Consider the following 20,448-nt stretch of genomic DNA (forward strand, 5'->3'; position numbering starts at 1 on the left):
ACCTGCAGCTCCGTGGCACAGGAGAGTAGAAAATGAATTCCTCCACATAGGTAAGAAAATGCCTACCGCACCCCCCAAAGCCCACACAGTTACTGAACCTACTTTGGGGGGAGATTCGTTTGACCAGTTTTTAAGAACTAGTGCACAATTCGCTTTAAAGGAGTCATCAGGGTAAAAAGTGTAAAATAAGTGGTACTTACCGGGGGCTTCCTCCAGCTCCAAGCTCCCAGGACGTCCCTCGCCGCAGCTCTGCCCACAGCATTTTGCCGCAGGTCCGTCCCAGTCCCTGGCGATGACGTCAGAGCAACCTCCAGGTTGCTCTGTACTGCGCCTGCGCGAGCGACGCTGTCAATCACCGCCACGTGGGCCGGAGCAGACTGCGCAGTCCGCTCTTTAACCTCTTCAGTTCCTGATAGATGCTTTCCCTATACTAGCCGCTTATCTTCAAAGCAAGGCACGTGTGACGTCTCCTAAAAGTTCATTTAAGCTGTGGCAATTAAATAAAATGTTGAGAGACTAATAGTCTTATTCAGAACCGAGCAGAGGCAGTGTAACAGACAGTATAGCAAAGCATGCACATCTAAAGGGATGTCGGAATAATGCCCTCACTGCACAGAGATTTGTCTATTGAAGCGGTAAATTACCGAACTTCAATTACACTTCTGAACATTTTTATGAATCAGCATACCAAAGTCTAACATACTTAATGCGGTGATTTAACGAGCATTTTACATTCACCGCACACAGCTCAATGAATCGAGGCCATTGTGTATAGAGTTCATGCCAATCAAAGCTGCTGATCTATAACTTGCAGATTAATAAACCAGCACTTAGTCTTCAATTTTCCATGGTTAATCCCCTTCCTGCATCAGTGGAGATTTGCATGTTGGGAAATGTTTGTTTGTTTGTTTTTTTTTTGCTCATCACCACAATCGGCATACAGCAGAGTAAGGGCGTTAAGCTTTCACAGTTTAAGGCAGGAGACACACGTCTTTCAGTTTTCTGCACACGTTTTTCTGCATGAATTTTCTGCACACCATGGGTCCTCTTCTCCCAGGAAATCATTTTTCATCTTCAATTTAAAATTATTATTTTTTAGCACTTTGCAATGAAAGAACCAAAAAGTAGGTGATAAAGTACTGCCAAAACTATTTTGCATATTTTGCTTGCTGGTGGTGTAAAAGGCATTTTTTTGTACAAGTGAAAATATCACCTGGGAGAAAACTCAGGTGAAAAGATGAATTGCCTATGGACCCAGGGGCTATATGCAAGTCACTTTTTCTTCTAGGAGATAATTTTTCTTCTTTGAGTTATAACTTTTTAGCACTTTGCAATGGAAAAAGTACCAAAAAGTAGGTGAAAAGGTACTATCAAAATTATTTTGAGTACCGTAGTTGTTTGCTTGCTGTAGGTGAAAAGGTGAATTGTTTATGGGCCCAAGTGTGTTTGTATGCAAGATAACGCACATATTTTTCAAAGCAGCTAATGTAATTGATAGAGAAAACTGACAAAATGCGCCGAATTATCCTGCAGGAAGTAACTTTTTTTTTTTTTTTTTATCCTGTGCATGAAAAACACATTGTGTGAACTAGACCATTAATTAACACGAGTTCTCAGTTTTTCTGTGCAGAAAACACGCAGGAAAACAGTCAGGTGTGCTCCCTGCCTTACATGCCATTTAGTACATTTTGTCTGTAAGGCAGGTGATGCACTTGACTGTTTATGTGCGCGTTTTCTGCATAGAAAAACTGAGTACTCATGTAAAAGGGGCACTGAGCAGGTCTAAAATCAAAATTTCCACTTACCTGGGACTTCCTCCAGCCCAACATAGTCCCCTGGCATCCTCCTGGCTCCCGTCCTGGTCCTGCTGGCAGCTCCGTTATTGTATGACTTTGGCCTGAAGTCGTCAAGGCTGCTTCCCGCTTGGCCGATACCCGTCATAAGGCCAGCCAGCGTGAGAGTCCTTCGCATGCTTGGTTCAATATTAGAGAACCGCGCAAGCGCAGGACTCTCAGGCTAGCGTGATGACGCCCCAGGTAAGTGGAAACTCTGTTTTTAGAACCTGCTCAGGGTCCTTTTAATCAATGTGCTAGTTCACACTTAATGCGTTTTTTGCACACAGATAAAAAAAACGGACATCCTGCGTGATAATTCTGCACAACTTGGCAGTTTTTCTCAATTAAATTAGCTGCTGTGAAAAAAGTTTTTTTTTTCTGCATACAAACACACATGGTGTGCCGAAAACTGAAAGACAAGTGTGTTCCCTGCCTAAAGCTGTTGGACATCCTTAGTTTGCATGTCTGTCGCTGGGCTACAGCAGTGCAGGGAAAGGACAAGACGTAATTGCAGATACCGAAAACAGCGAGTGACTCAGCATTGACCTCATTTGCAAGCTAACCATCCAGCACTGACATGAGTCATACAGCAGCGCTGTGCCAATAAATCAAATGTGGGTCACTACAGTTATGATAATACAGCATCTAGAAATCAGCTGAAAGGTCTAATTAGGTGTAAACATTCTTTGAACCCTTTGACTTTGTAATATGCTGAGCAACTTCCAGTATTCCAGTTAACTAAGTTCTCCTTTTAAAGCTTGACATTTATATGGCAGTGATACTAGGCTACTCAGGAACAGTACAGCCACACATTCCAAGCCTAATAAAGTATCCAGCATCATCAGTGCTGATGCTGTAGGCAAATACAGCCAGGCAATGCAGTATTCACACAGGAAAAGGCCAGGAAAGGTTATCTGGAGATAGGAGAAAGCAGAAGTACTTTTGTCCTGTGTCTGTTTGATTAGATAAAGTGGATTGCTTTATACCTGTTATCTCTAACCTGTCCTATGCTGGCTGTTAAACATGCAAAGCATGAACAGACAACCATCATAACAAGGGATGTTTGCATATGTGCACCCAGCTTCTCCAGAGAAACGGCTGGGTAATAAAATAGCAATCGCGTTGTACCCACAGGAAGGGCTCTTTTCCACTATGAAATGCGATCGCAATCGTGTTTCAATTTCCACCATGCGATTGAGCTACTATACTCATTATAGTCCAGCTCAATCGCATACAAAACGCGGCAGGATGACGATTGCGCTTTGACCAAAATCGCATCGCAATTGGATCGCACTAATGGAAATTGCTGCTGCAGTTTCCATTAGTTTAATGTACCTTGCGATTTGCGATCAGAAGCAAATCGCAGGCTAGTGGAAAAAGGCCCTAATTCACCCTGCCAGCAGTACAGAAACTGGCATTACTGATAAAATGTAATAATGTAAATCGGGGGAGGATCTTGATAGATCAATATTCAAAAACGAAGCTATTTTATTGTTGTATTCAGTAGAGTTCCTTCTTAAAGCAATTCTGAAGCTTCAAAAAATAATTAATTAGTGGGAAGCTTCTGGACAGTCTAGACTAGAGCAGGCATGGGCAAACTTGGCCCTCCAGCTGTTAAGGAACTACAAATCCCACAATGCATTTGTCTTTATGAGTCATGACTGTGGCTGTCAGACTCCTGCAATGCATTGTGGGACTTGTAGTTCAACAGCTGAAGAGCAAAGTTTGCCCATGCCTGGTCTAGACTCTAGAGCATACATGTCAAACTCTGGCCTGGGGGCCAAATCTGGCCCTCAAAGCCATTAAATCTGGCCCCCAAGTGGTTTCCCCACTTTGCACTATGTTTGATGCACACTAGAACACCAGGGAAGCCATATGGGGCAGGTAGGGGAAAAAGCACTAGATACCAGGGAACTGTATAGGAGAGGAGGGACCACTAGACCCCAGGGAACTGTATAGGGGAGGGCGGGGGACCACTAGACACTGGAGAACTGTATAGGGGTTGGGGAGCCATTAGACACTAGGGAACTTTATAAGGGAGGACGGTGGCCAGTAGACATAGAGGTTGGCCCACAACTAGGTCCCAGTATTCATTTTTTGCCCACTTTGTATTTGAGTTTGACACCCCTGGTCTAGAGGCTTCCTAGATCCTTCTCCAGCCCACCAATCCAGTAATGGGTCCCTCTAAGCCTATTGGACTTAGCAGGTTGAATATGCTTCTTCTGGCCAGGAATGGTGGGTGTGGATAGATGTATCTGTGTTGGCCATACACGAGTATGCACATACCCAGTAGATGTAAGCGCTGATGTACAGAGGAAAAAAAGCCATGCCTGAGTGGCTTTGTTTAACGGGCATGAGCAGACCATACTTGCATATGTGAAAGATCTTGTTCACTACTGCGCAACCGACCAGAAGATAAAAAAAAAAGGACCTATTTGGCTGTAGAAGGATCCTGGAAGACTCTGGACTATCCAGGTTTGTTTTTAAAGTGATCTGATCATGAATCCCCCTTGATGGCTGTACTTGAGTGATAGTTGATGCTGTAATGCTGGGAATACACGGCTCAATTCTGAGCCATTTAGATAATTTCCGACATGTCCGATCTCTCGCCCGATCGATTCCGCGCTCCATTCTGCATGGAGGACACTGGGAAAAGATAAGAAAAACGAGCGGAAGATAAGAGAATCGCCTGCAGGATCGGGCGCGGAATCGTGCGGCAAAATCAACCCGTGTATTCCCAGCATAACTCACACAAAATTATTGCTTTCTGATTGCCGTTACCGGCATAGGGTTATATAGCTGTAGTTGACAGTATTTCAGTTAAAGGGGAACTGAAGAGAGATCTATATAGAGGCTGCCATGTTTCTTTTAAGCAATACCAGTTTCCTGGCAGCCCTGCTGATCCTCTGCCTCTAATACTATTAGCCATAGCCCCTGAACAAGCATGCAGCAGATCAGGTGTTTTAGACTTTGTCAGATCTGACAAGACTAGCTGCAATCTTGTTTCTGGTGTTATTCAGATACTACTGCAGAGAAATAGACCAGCAGGGCTGCCAGGCAACTGGTATTGCTTAAAAGGAAATAAACATGGCAGCCTCCATAGACCTCTCTTTTCAGTTCCTTTTTAAAGCGGACCTAAACTCAGAACTTTCTCTCTGCCCTTTAACCTCCTTGGCGGTAACCCCGTGTGTGACACGGGGTAAGCCGCCGGAGGGTGCCGCTCAGGCCCTGCTGGGCCGATTTACTTCATTTTTTTTTTGCTGGACGCAGCTAGCACTTTGCTAGCTGCGCCAGCACCCCGATCGCCGCCGCCGCGCGCCCGATCGCCGCTATCCGGTGCGGCGCGCGCCCCCCCCCCAGACCCCTGAGCGCTGCCTGGCCAATCAGTGCCAGGAAGCGCCGAGGGGTGGATCGGGTCTCCCAATGACGTCCCGACGTCGGTGACGTCATTCCGCCCCGTCGCCATGGCGACGGGGGAAGCCCTCCAGGAAATCCCGTTCTTTGAACGGGATTTCCTGATCGCCTATCGCCGGAGGCGATCGGCGGGGCTGGGGGGATGCCGCTGAGCAGCGGCTATCATGTAGCGAGCCCTCGGCTCGCTACATGATTTAAAAAAAAAATAATTAAAAAAAAACTGCTGCGCTGCCCCCTGGCGGTATTTTTCATACCGCCAAGGGGGTTAAATAAAAACACTTTGGTTACAGCTGATACACATCTTGCAGTACATTTGCAATGTGTCTACTTCCTGCTTTCATGGACGCAGACATAGGGTTAACATCCTGTGTTTCCAAATTAGCTGCTCTGATGAGATGGGCAGCTGACACAGCTGAGAGGTCAATTGACAGTGATTAGTCACAGGTGAGGGGGAATGAGCCAGTCTAAACTCTCTAAATACATACAGGGTGCATTTCTCTGTTTTCCTTCTGTCCTGTGCAAGAGTTCAGGTCCACTTTAAAGTGCTTTCATCTTATGTATGTTTAGATAAATTTGACCACTACATTGTGTTCTTGCTCAGCTTTATATTGTAACAAGAATGGATAGAATGTTAAAGGAATACTATCGATTCACTTTTTTTTTTTTAATTGACACAGGAATTGTTTGGGAAGTGCTGCTAAGTACTGGTATACATTTTAGTAGCAACTTCTTTGTTTACTGTTATCAAAATACTTTCCAACTTTACTGACAAACTGGCAGACTGAGCCATGAGGAGAGGGGAAATTCCCCTCACACTTGATCAGTTAACTCTATGTGCAGCTCTGTGTGTGACAGAGAAGAGAGCTCCCAACAGCTGCAGCTCCTGTGTCCTGTGTTTCTGACTAACGTGTCTGAAGAGAGCAGAAGAAATGTAACTAATTTTCACAGCTTTTCATACTGTTTTTGCGTTCAGAGTTTGATATTTGCTTTCTGTAGTCTGATGTGCAACTCTGGCTGTGCATTGAAGCAGACACCCCTTCTGCAATTGATTTGTCCCAATATAGCTAAATCCTACCCTCAATAAATTACAGCTTTTGCCTCTGATATTTACCATGAAAAGTAGGAAAATGTTTACACAGCTTCTCAGTCATTATTTGCACACCGTCATTTTAGAACACTTGGGTATCGATAGTATTCCTTTAAGTTCCACGTGAAGTGCAGGTTACAATTATTCACATTTCATATTACAGAAATGGACTATCCCAGCCTAGTCCTTTTGAATGTATTAAACAAAAGTGGTTATGTTACAAGTCATATTGGCCTCAATTCTGGTAACTATGTGAGGTAAATATTTTTTTGTAGGTAAAATACCTCATGAGCAATTCTGAAAGATTTTTCTTCATTTCCAAATGAGGTAAAACATGAGGTATTTCAGCGGTAAGCATGCAGTAAATAAATAATAGTAGTCTTTAATTGTCTTCCATAAGTTAGGATAGTCTTTGGAAGATGTTTTTTTTTTTTTTTTGAGGGGGGAAGGTGTATTTGATTATGTAGCAACCTATGAAAAGTATATTTATAGACATCCCTTATAAAAAAAAGAAAAAAAATCCAGTAAATATTTGGAGTTTTATTTCTACTATTCTTTTGTATTACACCGCATGAATTGGAAAGACTAAAACAGCAATAGGAACTCCACTAAAAACTGCAAAATGCATACAAATTGACTTTACCTCCAGGTACAGGCAGGTCTTAAACTGATCGGTAAATTATGTGCTAACATACTCCCTAATTTCCATGAGAATAGCTATTTTCGGTAAAATTAATGCAAATTACATCATGAATTACCTCATAATTTTCCTCATGAGGTAAAACATGACTAAAACCTACCAGAATTGCTAAATGTCATTACCTCATGAGGTAAATTACCTCACGACTTAATTTGTTTGATAACCCTACCAGAATTGAGGCCATTGAATTTTAGGGCCCAATCTATACGGGCCCTTTCACACTTTGAAGGTTGCAATCGCAATGCTACCAAAATGACTATACAGTCAAGTGTACAGTGCAATGTCCCGTAAGCATGCTTCACTGCCGCTGTAAACGCACACGTTGCTTGGTTATCACACAGTATGGTAGGCAGTCATAGCCACCAGGGTGTCATGACACACGGTCTCGTTCGTATTGATTATTAACCACTTGCCGACCGCGCACTCATAACGCGCGTCGGCAAAGTGGCAGCTGCAGGACCAGCAACGCAGTACTGCGTTGCCAGCTGCAGGCTGATTAATCAGGAAGCAGCCGCTCGCGCGAGCGGCTGCTTCCTGTCAATTCACGGCGGGGGGCTCCGTGAATGGCCTGCGGGCCGCCGATGGCGGCTCGCAGGCTAAATGTAAACACAAGCGGAAATAATCCGCTTTGTTTACATTGTACGGCGCTGCTGCGCAGCAGCGCCGTAAGGCAGATCGGCAATCCCCGGCCAATCAGCGGCCGGGGATCGCCGCCATGTGACAGGGGACAGCCTGTCACTGGCTGCACAGGACGGATAGCGTCCTGTGCAGCCCCGATCTCCGGGGGGGGAGCAGGTAGGAGAGGGAGGGGGGGATTTCGCCGCGGAGGGGGGCTTTGAGGTGCCCCCCCGCCAGCCACACGCAGGCAGGAGAGATCGGACCCCCCCAGCACATCATCCCCCTAGTGGGGAAAAAAGGGGGGCAATCTGATCTCTCTGCCTGCTACCTGATCTGTGCTGGGGGCTGCAGAGCCCACCCAGCACAGATCACTAAACACAGCGCTGGTCCTTAAGGGGGGGTAAAGGGTGGGTCATCAAGTGGTTAAGTAAGAGGAATCCATGTAGATGGCTTGCCTGCAGAGGAGATACAGTAATTTAGCTTGTGTGAGTGTAGGAAACCAGAGCTATGCTCACAGATCCCACTATTAACAGGCAGCAACAGTATTCTGCTGACTGGACAGATCACCATAGATATCAGGAGCTTCAAAACAACATAAGCTTTGTTTTTCCACAACAGTCACTAAGGGCAAAAGCTGGTAGACTGGTTTTCTATATCCTGATTGAAGCATTGATGACCTTATTGGTTTAGCTTCTGTGTGTGTGACCTCTCCTCCTCCTCCTTCCCCCACTACAGCCTCTTTCATGTCCAGCTTCCCTATAGAAGGCAGACAAAACAAAGACTTCACATTCCACATCATCTGAGATCAGCACAAACATTTATGAGGATTAAACGCCAGACCATTGGGGTTAATATGCAAATACTGGAGGAGTATTTGATGTGGATGAGGGCAAGTGATTGCAATAGTGTAGACAATAATACATTGAATATTTAACAAATATTACATAATCCTGATATGACCCAGGCTAGGACTCTGAACATTTGCCACTAGTAGCAGTCGGGCAAGTTTTTCTTTTTTTTTTTTCTTTGTTTCTTTGTTCTTTGTAGTCCTGCTTCAGTTTGTTAGATCCTGCCATGTTCAAACACGTTTGCAGCCTCAAGGTGTAAACATTTTACCCAGTTTGTTAGCAGGAAAATCTTGAGCTTTACATGATCTAACAGAGCCACAAAAATACCATGAAAACACTCTTAATTATATGGCTGCATTGTATTAGCTGTGGGAGGAAACAGCGGAAGTCTGCCCATAACCCAGGCCCGGATTTACCTCACAGGAGCCTATAGGCACCCTAGACTTCTCCCTCTATGAACCTACAAACACCTGCCAAACCGCACCGCGGCCCAGCTGTCACTTCTCCCTTACTTTCCTTGTCTGTCATAGGTAGCTACAAGTGCCCCTTAAAGGGAACCTTAACTGAATGGGTGGTAAAGAGTTTCAATTACCTGGGGCTATTACCAGCCCCCTGCAGCAGTCCTGTGCCCTTGGAGCCGCTCTGGAATCCTCCAGTCCCCCGCTGTCACTTAGTTTCGTTTTTGACGACTCACCAGTCGGCCAGCCGCCATGCGTATTATTGGACGCATTCCCTACTGCAATTAGCGTTGTTGCGGACCGCAATGCGTACAAAAATATGCATTGCCGCATATCTACGCGTGCGGAATGCGGCAACGCGTATTTTTGTACGCGTTGCGGTCCGCAACAGCGCTAATTGCACTAGGGAATGTGCGGCCGACTGGTGAGTTGTCAAAAACGAAACTAAGTGACAGTGACCTGTTCAGTTAGGTTCCATTTAATACTGAGGGTACTTTTGGCTACCTAATACTAAGTAGCTAGAGGTGCCTACAGGTATAAGGTAGCTAGAGGTGCCCCCAAATGAAAGAGGATCTAGTCAGTGTAATGGCGAAAGCTGGGTGAGTAACCCATCATTCTCAGGACTTTGCATAAAGGTGCGTACACACATGCGACTATAGTCGTTTGTAACGATCGTTCCCCGATCTTTACCAACGACGATCGTTACAAAAAACGAACCACCGACTATTAAGGCAAACGACGAACGAGCCAAATCGCTACAAAAGAAAGTTCTGTCTCGGCGGATTTTAACCAACAACGATCGTTTGCAAAAGTAGTACTTCGTTGGAAACGATCGTTCGTACTAGGCTTGACATGCGCATTTCACTATTTCTCCATGGAACTTCTCATTTTTATGCGCAGGCGCAATAGTTGCTTTCTGTGGTGTAACGTTCGTTCTAACGATCAGATCGTTACACACATTTTAAAACTACCTTTACTTAGGTCGTTCTTTCATCAGTTAAAAGTTCGTTCGTCGTTCTTAACGAACGATCGTTGTCGCATGTGTGTACGTAGCATAAGGCAGGAGAGAAGCACTTGGAGAGGAGATTGAGCCGCCTTTCAATCAGCTGGTGCCTGTAGGCACGTGCTTACAGTGCCTTATGGTAAATCCGGACCAGCCATAACCTATAGCGTAAGAGAAAGCTGCTGATCACGGCACCCTCAGAAATATTGAGTAGCGTAATAAATAACCTTTCAGTCAGAGAAAAAGTTTGGACTGAGTTCCACTTTAAAGCACAATTAAACCCAGAAGGCAAATTCTAACAGCAATCAGAGTGAAAAATAAACAGTCTAGTGTTACCTGAGCAAGACCTCAATTCTGTAAACAAGGAATGATTTAAAGGGTACCTGTAACCTTTATAAAACAAAGTTGCCTCCATAGAAGGAAGCCTCTGGTCTAGAGGCCGCGCCCTCCATGTATGAGCTTATGAATATCATTGTCTAAAACAGACGGGTTTGTGTCCTATTAGACTATTATTATATTTTCAAATGGCTCATTATAAAGCATACGAATAAATAATTCACATGCACCTTGTCAATAAATATGATAATTGTAAAAACTAGAAAAGAGATTGACTCTTGGGTGCATGTGAAAATTAATTACAAAATTTGTATGTCTAGACATTAAAATTTTGTAATTCATTTTCACATGCACCCAAGAATCAATCTCTTTTTCTAGTTTTTAAAATGATCATGTATGAGCTTAGCTGTACTGTGCAGAAGCTAATTGTGCTCGAGCTGCTTTGTGCTACTTTGCAGTTGCGAACCCACTGGTGCCTGTGCCATGTGGACACGCTTGTACACGGAGAGGCATTACGCCTGTATGGGTAGGTGCACCACAGCACAGGATTTTTCAGCTTAAAATGTTCTGTTACAGACATAATAGTGGCTGGATAGTGTAAGTAGTGGCTGGATAGTGTAATGGTTAAGGGCTCTGCCTCTGACACAGGAGACCTGAGTTAGAATCTCGGCTCTGCCTGTTCAGTAAGCCAGCACCTATTCAGTAGGAGACCTTGGGCAAGACTCCCTAACACTGCTACTGCCTATAGAGCGCGTCCTAGTGGCTGCAGCTCTGGCACTTTGAGTCCGCCAGGAGAAAAGCGCGATATAAATGTTCTGTTTGTTTGTTTGTACTTACATTAATCACTAATAACCATGCTGCTTCCATTTTGTATCTCCTCAGGCTATTATGAGGACAGTGATGAGGATAGAGGAGGCTCCTGGAATGTGTACAGGAAGACGGCCATGAGAGAGCAAGATGAGGAAGAAGATTCTGACTGAGCGTCATAATCCATATTTGTGGAGAGTATCTCTCTGTATCAGAGGTGTATCCTGTTTTAAAGGAATAAACTATTGGTTTGAAGATTTTTGCTGTAATATTATGCAGTACCTTCCATAATGCGATTGTATAAATCAGTTATATTAATAGTTCCTCCTATTCAGAACTCTTTCATGAGTCAGTCCTGGTGAGAGGCGCTAGAATATTTTATGTAATTTCTGTAAATAAAGCATACTGTAAACATTACCTTCTAACTGACATTCTCTTAGAAATAAAAATGCATTTGGATTATTTATGTTCCTAGTATTTTCTCTTTTTTTTTTTTAACCTCATAGGAGGTAGGTTACCCAGGAGTAGTAGGGCATTTGCTGTATTTTTGATGTGTCTTCATATTACTGCCCCCACCCCAAACATGTTGCCCTTCCCCTATGAACTGCTAGGCCTGAGGGTGGTCAGACAATGGCTATGGCAAATATCCAACCCACCGGATATGGGATTCATTTATTCAAATGAAGGCCGTAAAGCAACCTTGAACTGAAAATAAACTGACGAGATAAACCATTGTATCTATTGTACTTTTTTTTTTTCTAAATAGGATTTTCCTGGAATACCACAGTTTTATTGTGTTGAAAAAAAAGTTAATATAAAGAAGATTTTGAAACGCACACTCTCTCTCACACACACACTCACACTCTCTTACTTTTTTTTTTCCCAGCAGTTTTTCTCTGACATGCAGGAGTCGTATAGCTGTTAGTTTTCAGTGAGTTACTCACACTCTTGACTGCAAACCTATTTATTTTTGAATTTTAACCCTTACAGTGAGAAAAAGAACATGGGCTTGGGACTGTACATACAGAACACACGTTTACCCGTTTACCTCATGCACATGTACGTTCAGGTATCTTCTGAAAATAATCAGAATATTGTAAGTGTGTAAGTAATGATGAAGATAATTTTCCTAGATTCTCATAGCAGTGGCCTTGTCTACATCATTGTCCACAAGCTGCTGGCTAAAGTCCACTGATAACCCTTCATATTAAGAAAACTTAGTCCTATGAAGAAAACCGTTCAGCATAAAGCAAAGTTATAGTAACGAAGCTGAAAGTTTTGCTACATAAAATGGCAGGTTTTTTTTTTTTTTTTTTTTTTTTACATTCTAAAACAATGATTTGAACCATGCCTGTGTTGCTGAGACTGCAGTATTGAATACCTATATTTACTTTGCTAATACATTAGTCTGCAAATGAGGTCATTCCTCTGCTGCCCTTTGTTCTGTTGATCTAGAACTATTTGATTCCCTCTCCCCCTTTATAGTCTGAGTATATTCATACTTCATTCACAGGGTAGCGCTGCTTTTGTTCAACTGAAAAAGCATATATCTGTACTACATACCGGTAAATCATTTTGTATAATTAGGAGCAGTCTCAATCCACATGCACTTTCCTATGGAACAGTGCTGGACACAGGGCCATAATATATTTTATTGTACATGGAGAAGCACCAAAATGTTTTTTGAGAATCTGAGTTTAGGTAAAACAAAACAATCTTGAAGAACCGTTCTAGAGATTGTCTCTTTGGGTTTTCCTTGTTAAGTTTAACATAGAGCTGAGACCTCTTTTCTTCACATCTGTACTGTAGAATGTCTTCACTCAGCAGGTTACTGAAATAATGGTTGGCAGAAAATGTGAGAGGGCACAAAGCAACTTTTTCATTAAAGAGACTCTGTAACAAAAATTGCATCCTGTTTTTTATCATCCTACAAGTTCCAAAAGCTATTCTAATGTGTTCTGGCTTACTGCAGCACTTTATACTATCACTGTCTCTGTAATAAATCAATGTATCTTTCCCCTGTCAGACTTGTCAGCCTGTGTCTGGAAGGCTGCCAAGTTCTTTAGTGTTGTGGTTCTGCTTTGCACTCCCCCCTCAGGGGGGAAAGAAACACACAAATGATCTCTTGAGATTCAAAAGGAAGGCTGTATACAGCCTGCTTGTGTATGGATGTATTTTCTATGTGTGGACATACTGTACATCAATCTACTTCCTGTTTTGGTGGCCATTTTGTTTGTTTATAAACAAACTTTTTAAAACTGTTTTTAACCACTTTTAATGCGGCGGGGAGCGGCGAAATTGTGACAAAGGGGAATAGGAGATGTCCCCTAACGCACTGGTATGTTTACTTTTGTGCGATTTTAACAATACAGATTCTCTTTAAGGAGCTCTTATGTATAGAAAGAGCAAGCACCTCTAAATCCCTTCCAAAGTAGCAGTTGTTATAATTTAAGTAGGCCTCAGTTACTTGAACTGAGTTAGTGAAAAAAGGCTTGGTGTGCAGAATTGCCCTTTAAGGGGATTTTCTCTTAGAGAGAAGAGAGACAGTTCTGATTTTCAGAAGAACTGGTACTGAACATTTCCAAGGCGTTAGTGGTGCTATCTAGTCCCAAGGTGAGACTAGCTGGCGGGGAACAATATAAACATGAGTTACTGTTCTGTAAACATGTAGCCTAGTACAGAACGTGACCGTGGTATGGAACATGGGATTTTCCATGCCATGCGCAGTAAAGTCCATGGTTGTCATTACCCCACGAGGGGTCCTAGCCAATGACAGGCGACGAGGTATGGACCGTCCATGGTCGGATGATGTCACATTTAACTCAGTAGTGACGAGTATTTTAAGGTAGGATATAGGCTGCAGAGCCTTACTTACTATCTGCCTCCTGCCTCAACCTTTATTGCAAATTCTATTTGTCGTGTCATATTCTATAACTGGATGCTGTATATACGTAGTGTAGATTGAACGTAGGATAGACATAAGAGGAACCTGGCTGCCAGGACTGGAGCCAAGAGCTGTAACGCAAAGACTTACTACAGAATAATCTGCTTGGCTAAAGATGTAACGACCTGTATCTGTATATCTGTTTACTGAATAAACTCCCCAACTCTGAAGACGCTTAAGAAAGTCTATCTCCTATACTGTTTGCTGTGATGAGAGTTGTGTTTGCAGCTCTTACTAATGAGTTGCTGGTGCCAGAATAAAGGTGTGTTGTTGCCAATGGCAACCAACGTATAGTTTCTTACTGCAGTCACTCGTTACATTTTGTAGAAACTTCCGGCCTTATGTCCATTCCTTTTTCTACAGGAGCAACACATGCACACAGTTTAAGGACTGGGCATGAAGTAGTTCATTCAAGATCACTGTTTCCATTCCACTCCCATTGCAAGGAACCATGACTGATGCAAGGAACCATAACTGATGCAAGTGCTTACATGACTGCTTTTATAGAGATTTAGTAGTATCTAGATATTTTCATGAGCATGACATCAGATTTTGATTGCCTTCATGTCAACTTTGACCTCACAATCAGAAAGCACTTGAATCGATAAGAATCCCTGGCCCATATGCAATTACATTTTTCTCCTAGGAAATACGTTTTCATCTTCAATTTATAATAATAATAATTTTTCAGCACTTTGCAATTGAAAAAGTACCAAAAAGTAATTAAAAAGTTATTTTATTTGTTTGCTTTCTGAAATGTTTACCTAGGACAAAAAGTGAATTGCATATGCTTCCCTCTTTGTTGTATATGTGGTGGAGAATATGGTTGCTAAAGACAAAATAGCTTTTGCAATTCTGTTGTGGCTGATGCACCTTTCACTTCTGTGGAAATAGCTTTTGCAATTCTCTTGTGGCTGATACACCTTTCACTTCTGTGGAAATAGCTTTTGCAATTCTCTTGTGGCTGATACACTTTTAACTTCTACTGCATATTTAGCACTATATTCAGAAAGCCTATGTGCAGCTGGAATCTGTAACACTATCCAGGTCCAGCTCTGTGCATTGCCTGCTCATTAACTGAAGAGAGACATGTTTGGCAGCTTACACTGCATATCTAGTTTTTTCATCAGTAGCATATGTTATGACGGGACAGATAAAACCCGACTGTGTTAAGTCCTTTTCTAAAGCATGACCTCTATTCCTGGCATGGACATGACTATATTGTGTTCCTGGGCTGACATGTTCATTCTTGATCTGCAGCTCCCAATATATTGTTCCCTAATGCTTTAAAGAAAACTTCGAAGCTCTAAAAAAACAAAATCCACCTACCTGGGGCTTCCTCGAGCCCCTGGATGCCATCCTGTGCCCTCACCGCAGCTCAAGTGGCTCCTGGTGTCCTGCGCTGCAGAAGCCGGCCTTCATGTGCGCAGTTCAGGCCTGATGACATCAGCCGGACCACGTGACCTGCGCCGTGGAGCGCACAGGAAGGCTTCTGCAGTGCAGGACATCGGGAGCCACTTGAGCTGCAGTGAGGGCACAGGATGGCAGCCAGGGGCTGGAGGAAGCCCCAGGTAAGTGGATTTTGTTTCGTTTTTTGTTTTTTTTTTAGAGCTTGGACCTTCCCTTTAACCTCCTGAGCGTTGTGCTGCTCAGGTTATGCAACTTTGTGCCCCCCCCCCCCCGTTGAATAAATGTGCTCTAATACCTACAAAATCTTCTGCTAGCACTAGGCTAGCTAGTAAATGTCATGCACCCTCCGATCCCCGCAGCTCCACCATTTATACAATACCCCGCCTGGATCCAGCGATCAGCGCAGCCTCCCCGGACAGCTCCGGTCTTCACTATGGGGAGGATCACACATGACGTCATGCGCAAACCTGATCCTCCCCATAGAGAGACCGGAGCTGTGCAGGGAGGTTGGATCCTTGGGGGTTAATGTATAAGCGGGGGATCACAGGGGAGTGGAGGGTGCAGGACACATTTACTAGCTAGCCTAGTGCTAGCAGAAGGTTTTGCAGGTATTACAGCACATTTATTCAACGGGGGGCACTCAGGAGGACAGATAGCGTTATGCCTGACACAGTGTCGGGCATACCGCTAAGGAGGTTAAAGCAAACCTGAACACTGCATTTCCTCAGGAAACATCAACTGTAAATCATTCTGTCACCTCTTAGAAGTTGTGACATGTGTACATGCATTCCAAATATTACATACCTGTAGGGTAAAAAGGACCTTAAACAGATGCTAATTGCAGAGAGAAGATTTAGGATGGCTTTTCTCATCATCCTCCACCCCACTGATCCAGTGCTGGGGACCCCCCCCCCCCCCCCCCAAGCTACTTGACAGGGGCTTGTAATCAGAGTACGGCACTCAACGCCCTGCCCAGAAGTACAAGGCCACTCATGCTCTGCTTTTTTCTGCGGGGCACAAGCGGTTCTGTGCTACTGTGCAAGTGCAGGCTGTCATGCACCTGCGCGGTACGACCGCACTAGTTCACAGGAGTGCAGCTGCCAATTTCCAGGAGATTCCACCGTCTAGAGAAGTATGTGGGAGGATCCAGAGGCTTCCCTCCACAGAGGTAAATATCTGATTTTCTCTCCTTTTAAATATGCAGGTTTGCTTTAAGCCACCTTTTGATCCGACATGAATTGTGAAGCGTTGATATACTGTAAGTTTATGGCTTTTTTTTAAAAGGACAGTGGTTTAGGTTGGGAGCACGATTGTTCTGGGTCAATGATGCACTAAGCAGTTTCAACTTTACAATAAGCATCAAAGCCAAGGCACTTAAAACGGGTGAAAGCGCCCAATGCATAAAATATAGGTTAATAAACTATTAATCTTATAAACAGAGAGGGAATCTTACCTCTCTTGAAGAATTTGGACCAGTTAATTGAAAAAAGGTTTTTTATTTAAGCACATAAAATGTACAACGCATTTCGTGGGTACTTGTCCGCTTCTTCAGGTCAGTGAAAAAAACAGGTGCCTTAACTGCTATGGCTGTGTAGCAAGCATGAGCGCCTTTCTGTCTGAGAGGCGCTCATACTTGCTACACGAAAAACTCCAGAAGGTCCGCACACTCTAATGTACCATGTTCTGTTTATTCAGAAAACGTAACACACCATTCCACAACCTTTTTTAACGAGTCGTTTCGGGGCCCCGCAGGGTCCCCTTTGTCAAGGCTACAGTACCATTCTGTACTGTAGCCTTGACAAAGGGGACCCTGCGGGGCCCCGAAATGACTCGTTAAAAAAGGTTGTGGAATGGTGTGTTACGTTTTCTGAATAAACAGAACATGGTACATTAGAGTGTGCGGACCTTCTGGAGTTTTTCGTGGATTACAAATATTGGTCCAGCACCTCACCAGTGGTGTGCGACTTCATTTTCTGTGCACTCATACTTGCTACACATCCATAGCGGTTAAAGGACAACTGAAGAGAGAGGGATATGGAGGCTGCCATATTTATTTCCATCTAAGCAATGCCAGTTGCCAGGCCCTCCTGCTGATCCTCAGCCTCTAATACTATTAGCCATAGCCCCTGAACAAGCATGCAGCAGATCAGGAGTTTGACATTGACAGATCTGACAAGACTAGCTGCATGCTCGTTTCTGGAGTTATTCAGATACTACTGCAGAGAAATAGACCAGCAGGGCTGCCAGGCAACTAGTATTGATTAAAAGGAAATAAATATGGCAGCCTCCGTATACCTTACTTCAGTTCACGTTCTGTACTAGGCTACATGTTTACAGAACAGTAACTCATGTTTATATTGTTCCCCGCCAGCTAGTCTCACCTTGGGACTAGATAGCACCACTAACGCCTTGGAAATGTTCACTTTAAGGCACCCGTTTTTTTTCACTGACCTAAAGAAGCGGGCAAGTAGCCACAAAAGGCGTTGTAAATTTTATGTGCTTGAATAAAATACTTTTTTTTTCAATTAACTGGTCCAAATTCTTCAAGAAAGGTAAGATTCCCTCTCTGTTTATAAGATTAACAGCTTATTAGCCTATCTTATGCATTGGGCGCCTCTACCCCTGTTTTAAGTGTCTTGTCATACCTCCTTTAGAGGTGATACTTTTTTTAGTTGTCTAAAGAACTTCCGGAGTGTGACCACCCAGTTCCTGTCACAGACCTGAGAAACGGAGCCGGGACGGTTAATTTCCCGCCTGCTCTGCAAGGATTTGCAACCCGCCTTTGTCAGTATATTCATCCTTAGCAATTTGCTTTCCTGAATCTTACACCATTCTGCACTATTGGGCTCCTGGTCTCCTTTTTGTCTTTTACATGAACCTGGGGTTGTTATAATCACAGGAACCATCGACATAAGCTATCAAAGCCAAGGAACTATCAACTTCTACAAAAAAAGAGAAATTGCAACTACCACATTACTATTAGGCTAGGTTTCCACTTGTGCGTTTTGTATTAGATTTTTTTGGCATAGAAAATTTGCATTTGTTTAGCAGCAAATGGTAGTGAATAGAGCCGTTTCCATCTAATGCAAATATTTGTAAGCGTACGGGGGAAAAAAATTGGAAGTCTTGCTTCATTTTTTTCGGCCGCATTTCGCGTATAATGCTTTGCAATGGCATTGCATAGCAACGCAAATTTTCACATTTGTGCTACAATTCGCATTAAATACCTGGTTACAGGAAGTTGTCAGCACTGATGACTAAGCTGTTACTAGGCAGATTATGTTAAATTTGACTAATACAAATTTTCACATACGAAAATTTGCATAAAATTTGAACAAATTTACATGCAAATTTTCACCAATCAGAAAAATCTTGTACGCTTTTTAGGACGCAAAAATGTCATACTACAGTGGAAACTTAGCCTTAGTACACCCTTCCCAAATTACACCTACATGTATCCATTTTGTATAAACTTGCTTGTTTCTTTTTGTTTGTTTTTTTACATGCATAAAAATATATTATTATTTTGAATTGCGTTGTATGTAGAGCTAGATTCCCCCTCCAGTTAGGCCCAGTGCACACCAAAACCGCTAGCAAATCCTCAAAACGCTAGAGTTTTTTGAAGCAGATTTCAGAGCGATTCTAAGCATGTTTACAGATGTTTTCTAAACATGCCTAGCGGTTTTGGGAGCGTTTTTGTGTAGCAGATTTCATATATTGTTACAGTAAAAGCTGTTACTGAACAGCTTCTGTAACAAAAACACCTGGAAAACCGCTCTGATCTAGCGTTTTCCAGAGCAGTTTGAGCTTTTGCTATACTTTACATTAAGGCAGAAACGCTTCTGCAAATCACAAAAGTGCTGCAGGACCCACGTTTGCGGATTGCTAAAAACCGCTGGTGTGCACCAGCCCATTGAAATTCATTGGCCAAGCCTTAGCGTTTTCCAAGGCGGAAGTGGTTTGCTGATTGCTACAAAAAACGCTTGGTGTGCACCAGGCCTTACAAGTGTCCCTCTTCAGTAACCTCTCTCCCACAATCTGAATAGCAGAGTGCACATCGAAGCACAAACCCCTTCACCACCGCCAGGCCTTCTCCACTGCAGCCTGTCACTGTGCAGCAGCGTCTCCATAGGCTTCCAATCCATGCCACGTGAGACACTGTTGCACGGCGATATGCTCCAGTAAAAAAAAAGAGTGGAGGACCTGGCACTAGAGAAGGTATTTGTGCTCTACTGTACACTGCAATTCAGATGGGGACAGTCACTGGCATCGCCCCTTAGATTTTGCCACTGTATCATATTCAGATGGCTTCATGTTAGGGCCGGCCCTGAAGATGCAGAGAAAAATATCAGAATTTCTATTTCATGTTCTCACAAGACTAATCCCTGGAAGTATTTTTAAAAGCATACAAAGCAGACATAAAAAAGGCACAGCAGTTACAGTGCCATGTAGGAATCCAGAAACTGTCACGGTCTTGCTAGGAAGTCACAAGATAATGTATGGCAGTAGACTGCAGTGTTCCAGCTTTTATGCTCTGTAAATGTGCAACCAACTTTCACAATGCACAGTAAATCACTTCAGCAGTCAGTAAATCCCAAGAGAAAGTGCTGCACATTTTATTGTAAAATCTCATAAAGCAAACCTGTGTCAAAAATGTCCTAAATTCTATAAACCACTGAACTCGGCAGCAGCAGAGCATGCTGGTCCCCTCCTTACCCTGCTCAATGGGAAGCAGCTCCATCATGCACTGCTTGTCATTCCTCCTCCACATCTCATAGCAACAGTACGTGTTGCTTGGCTGTAGCTGCTCCAACATGCCAGATCTTTAAAGGACAACTGTCCTGAGCGAGATATGGAGGCTGGCATAATTATTTACTTTTAAACAATGCACAATGCCTGGCTGTCCTGCTGATCCTCTGCCTCTAATCCTTTTAGTCATATACCTTGAACAAACATGCAGATCAGATGTTTGACTGCATTTGTTGCAT

General features: G+C 43.4%; 1 protein-coding gene across 1 annotated transcript in view; it reads left to right on the top strand.

The window, feature by feature from the left end:
• Positions 1 to 11,572, top strand: part of SLC7A6OS (solute carrier family 7 member 6 opposite strand) — a 36,830-nt gene extending 25,258 nt beyond the window's left edge. Inside the window, exon 5 of the mRNA XM_068260751.1 lies at positions 11,182 to 11,572. Within this exon, the coding sequence (XP_068116852.1) occupies positions 11,182 to 11,279 (98 nt within the window). The 3' untranslated portion in view covers positions 11,280 to 11,572. The remainder of the gene's footprint in view (positions 1 to 11,181) is intronic.
• The last annotated feature ends 8,876 nt before the right edge of the window (positions 11,573 to 20,448 follow it).

Source organism: Hyperolius riggenbachi, chromosome 11 (genome assembly GCF_040937935.1).
Source record: "Hyperolius riggenbachi isolate aHypRig1 chromosome 11, aHypRig1.pri, whole genome shotgun sequence".
Lineage (NCBI taxonomy): Eukaryota > Metazoa > Chordata > Amphibia > Anura > Hyperoliidae > Hyperolius > Hyperolius riggenbachi.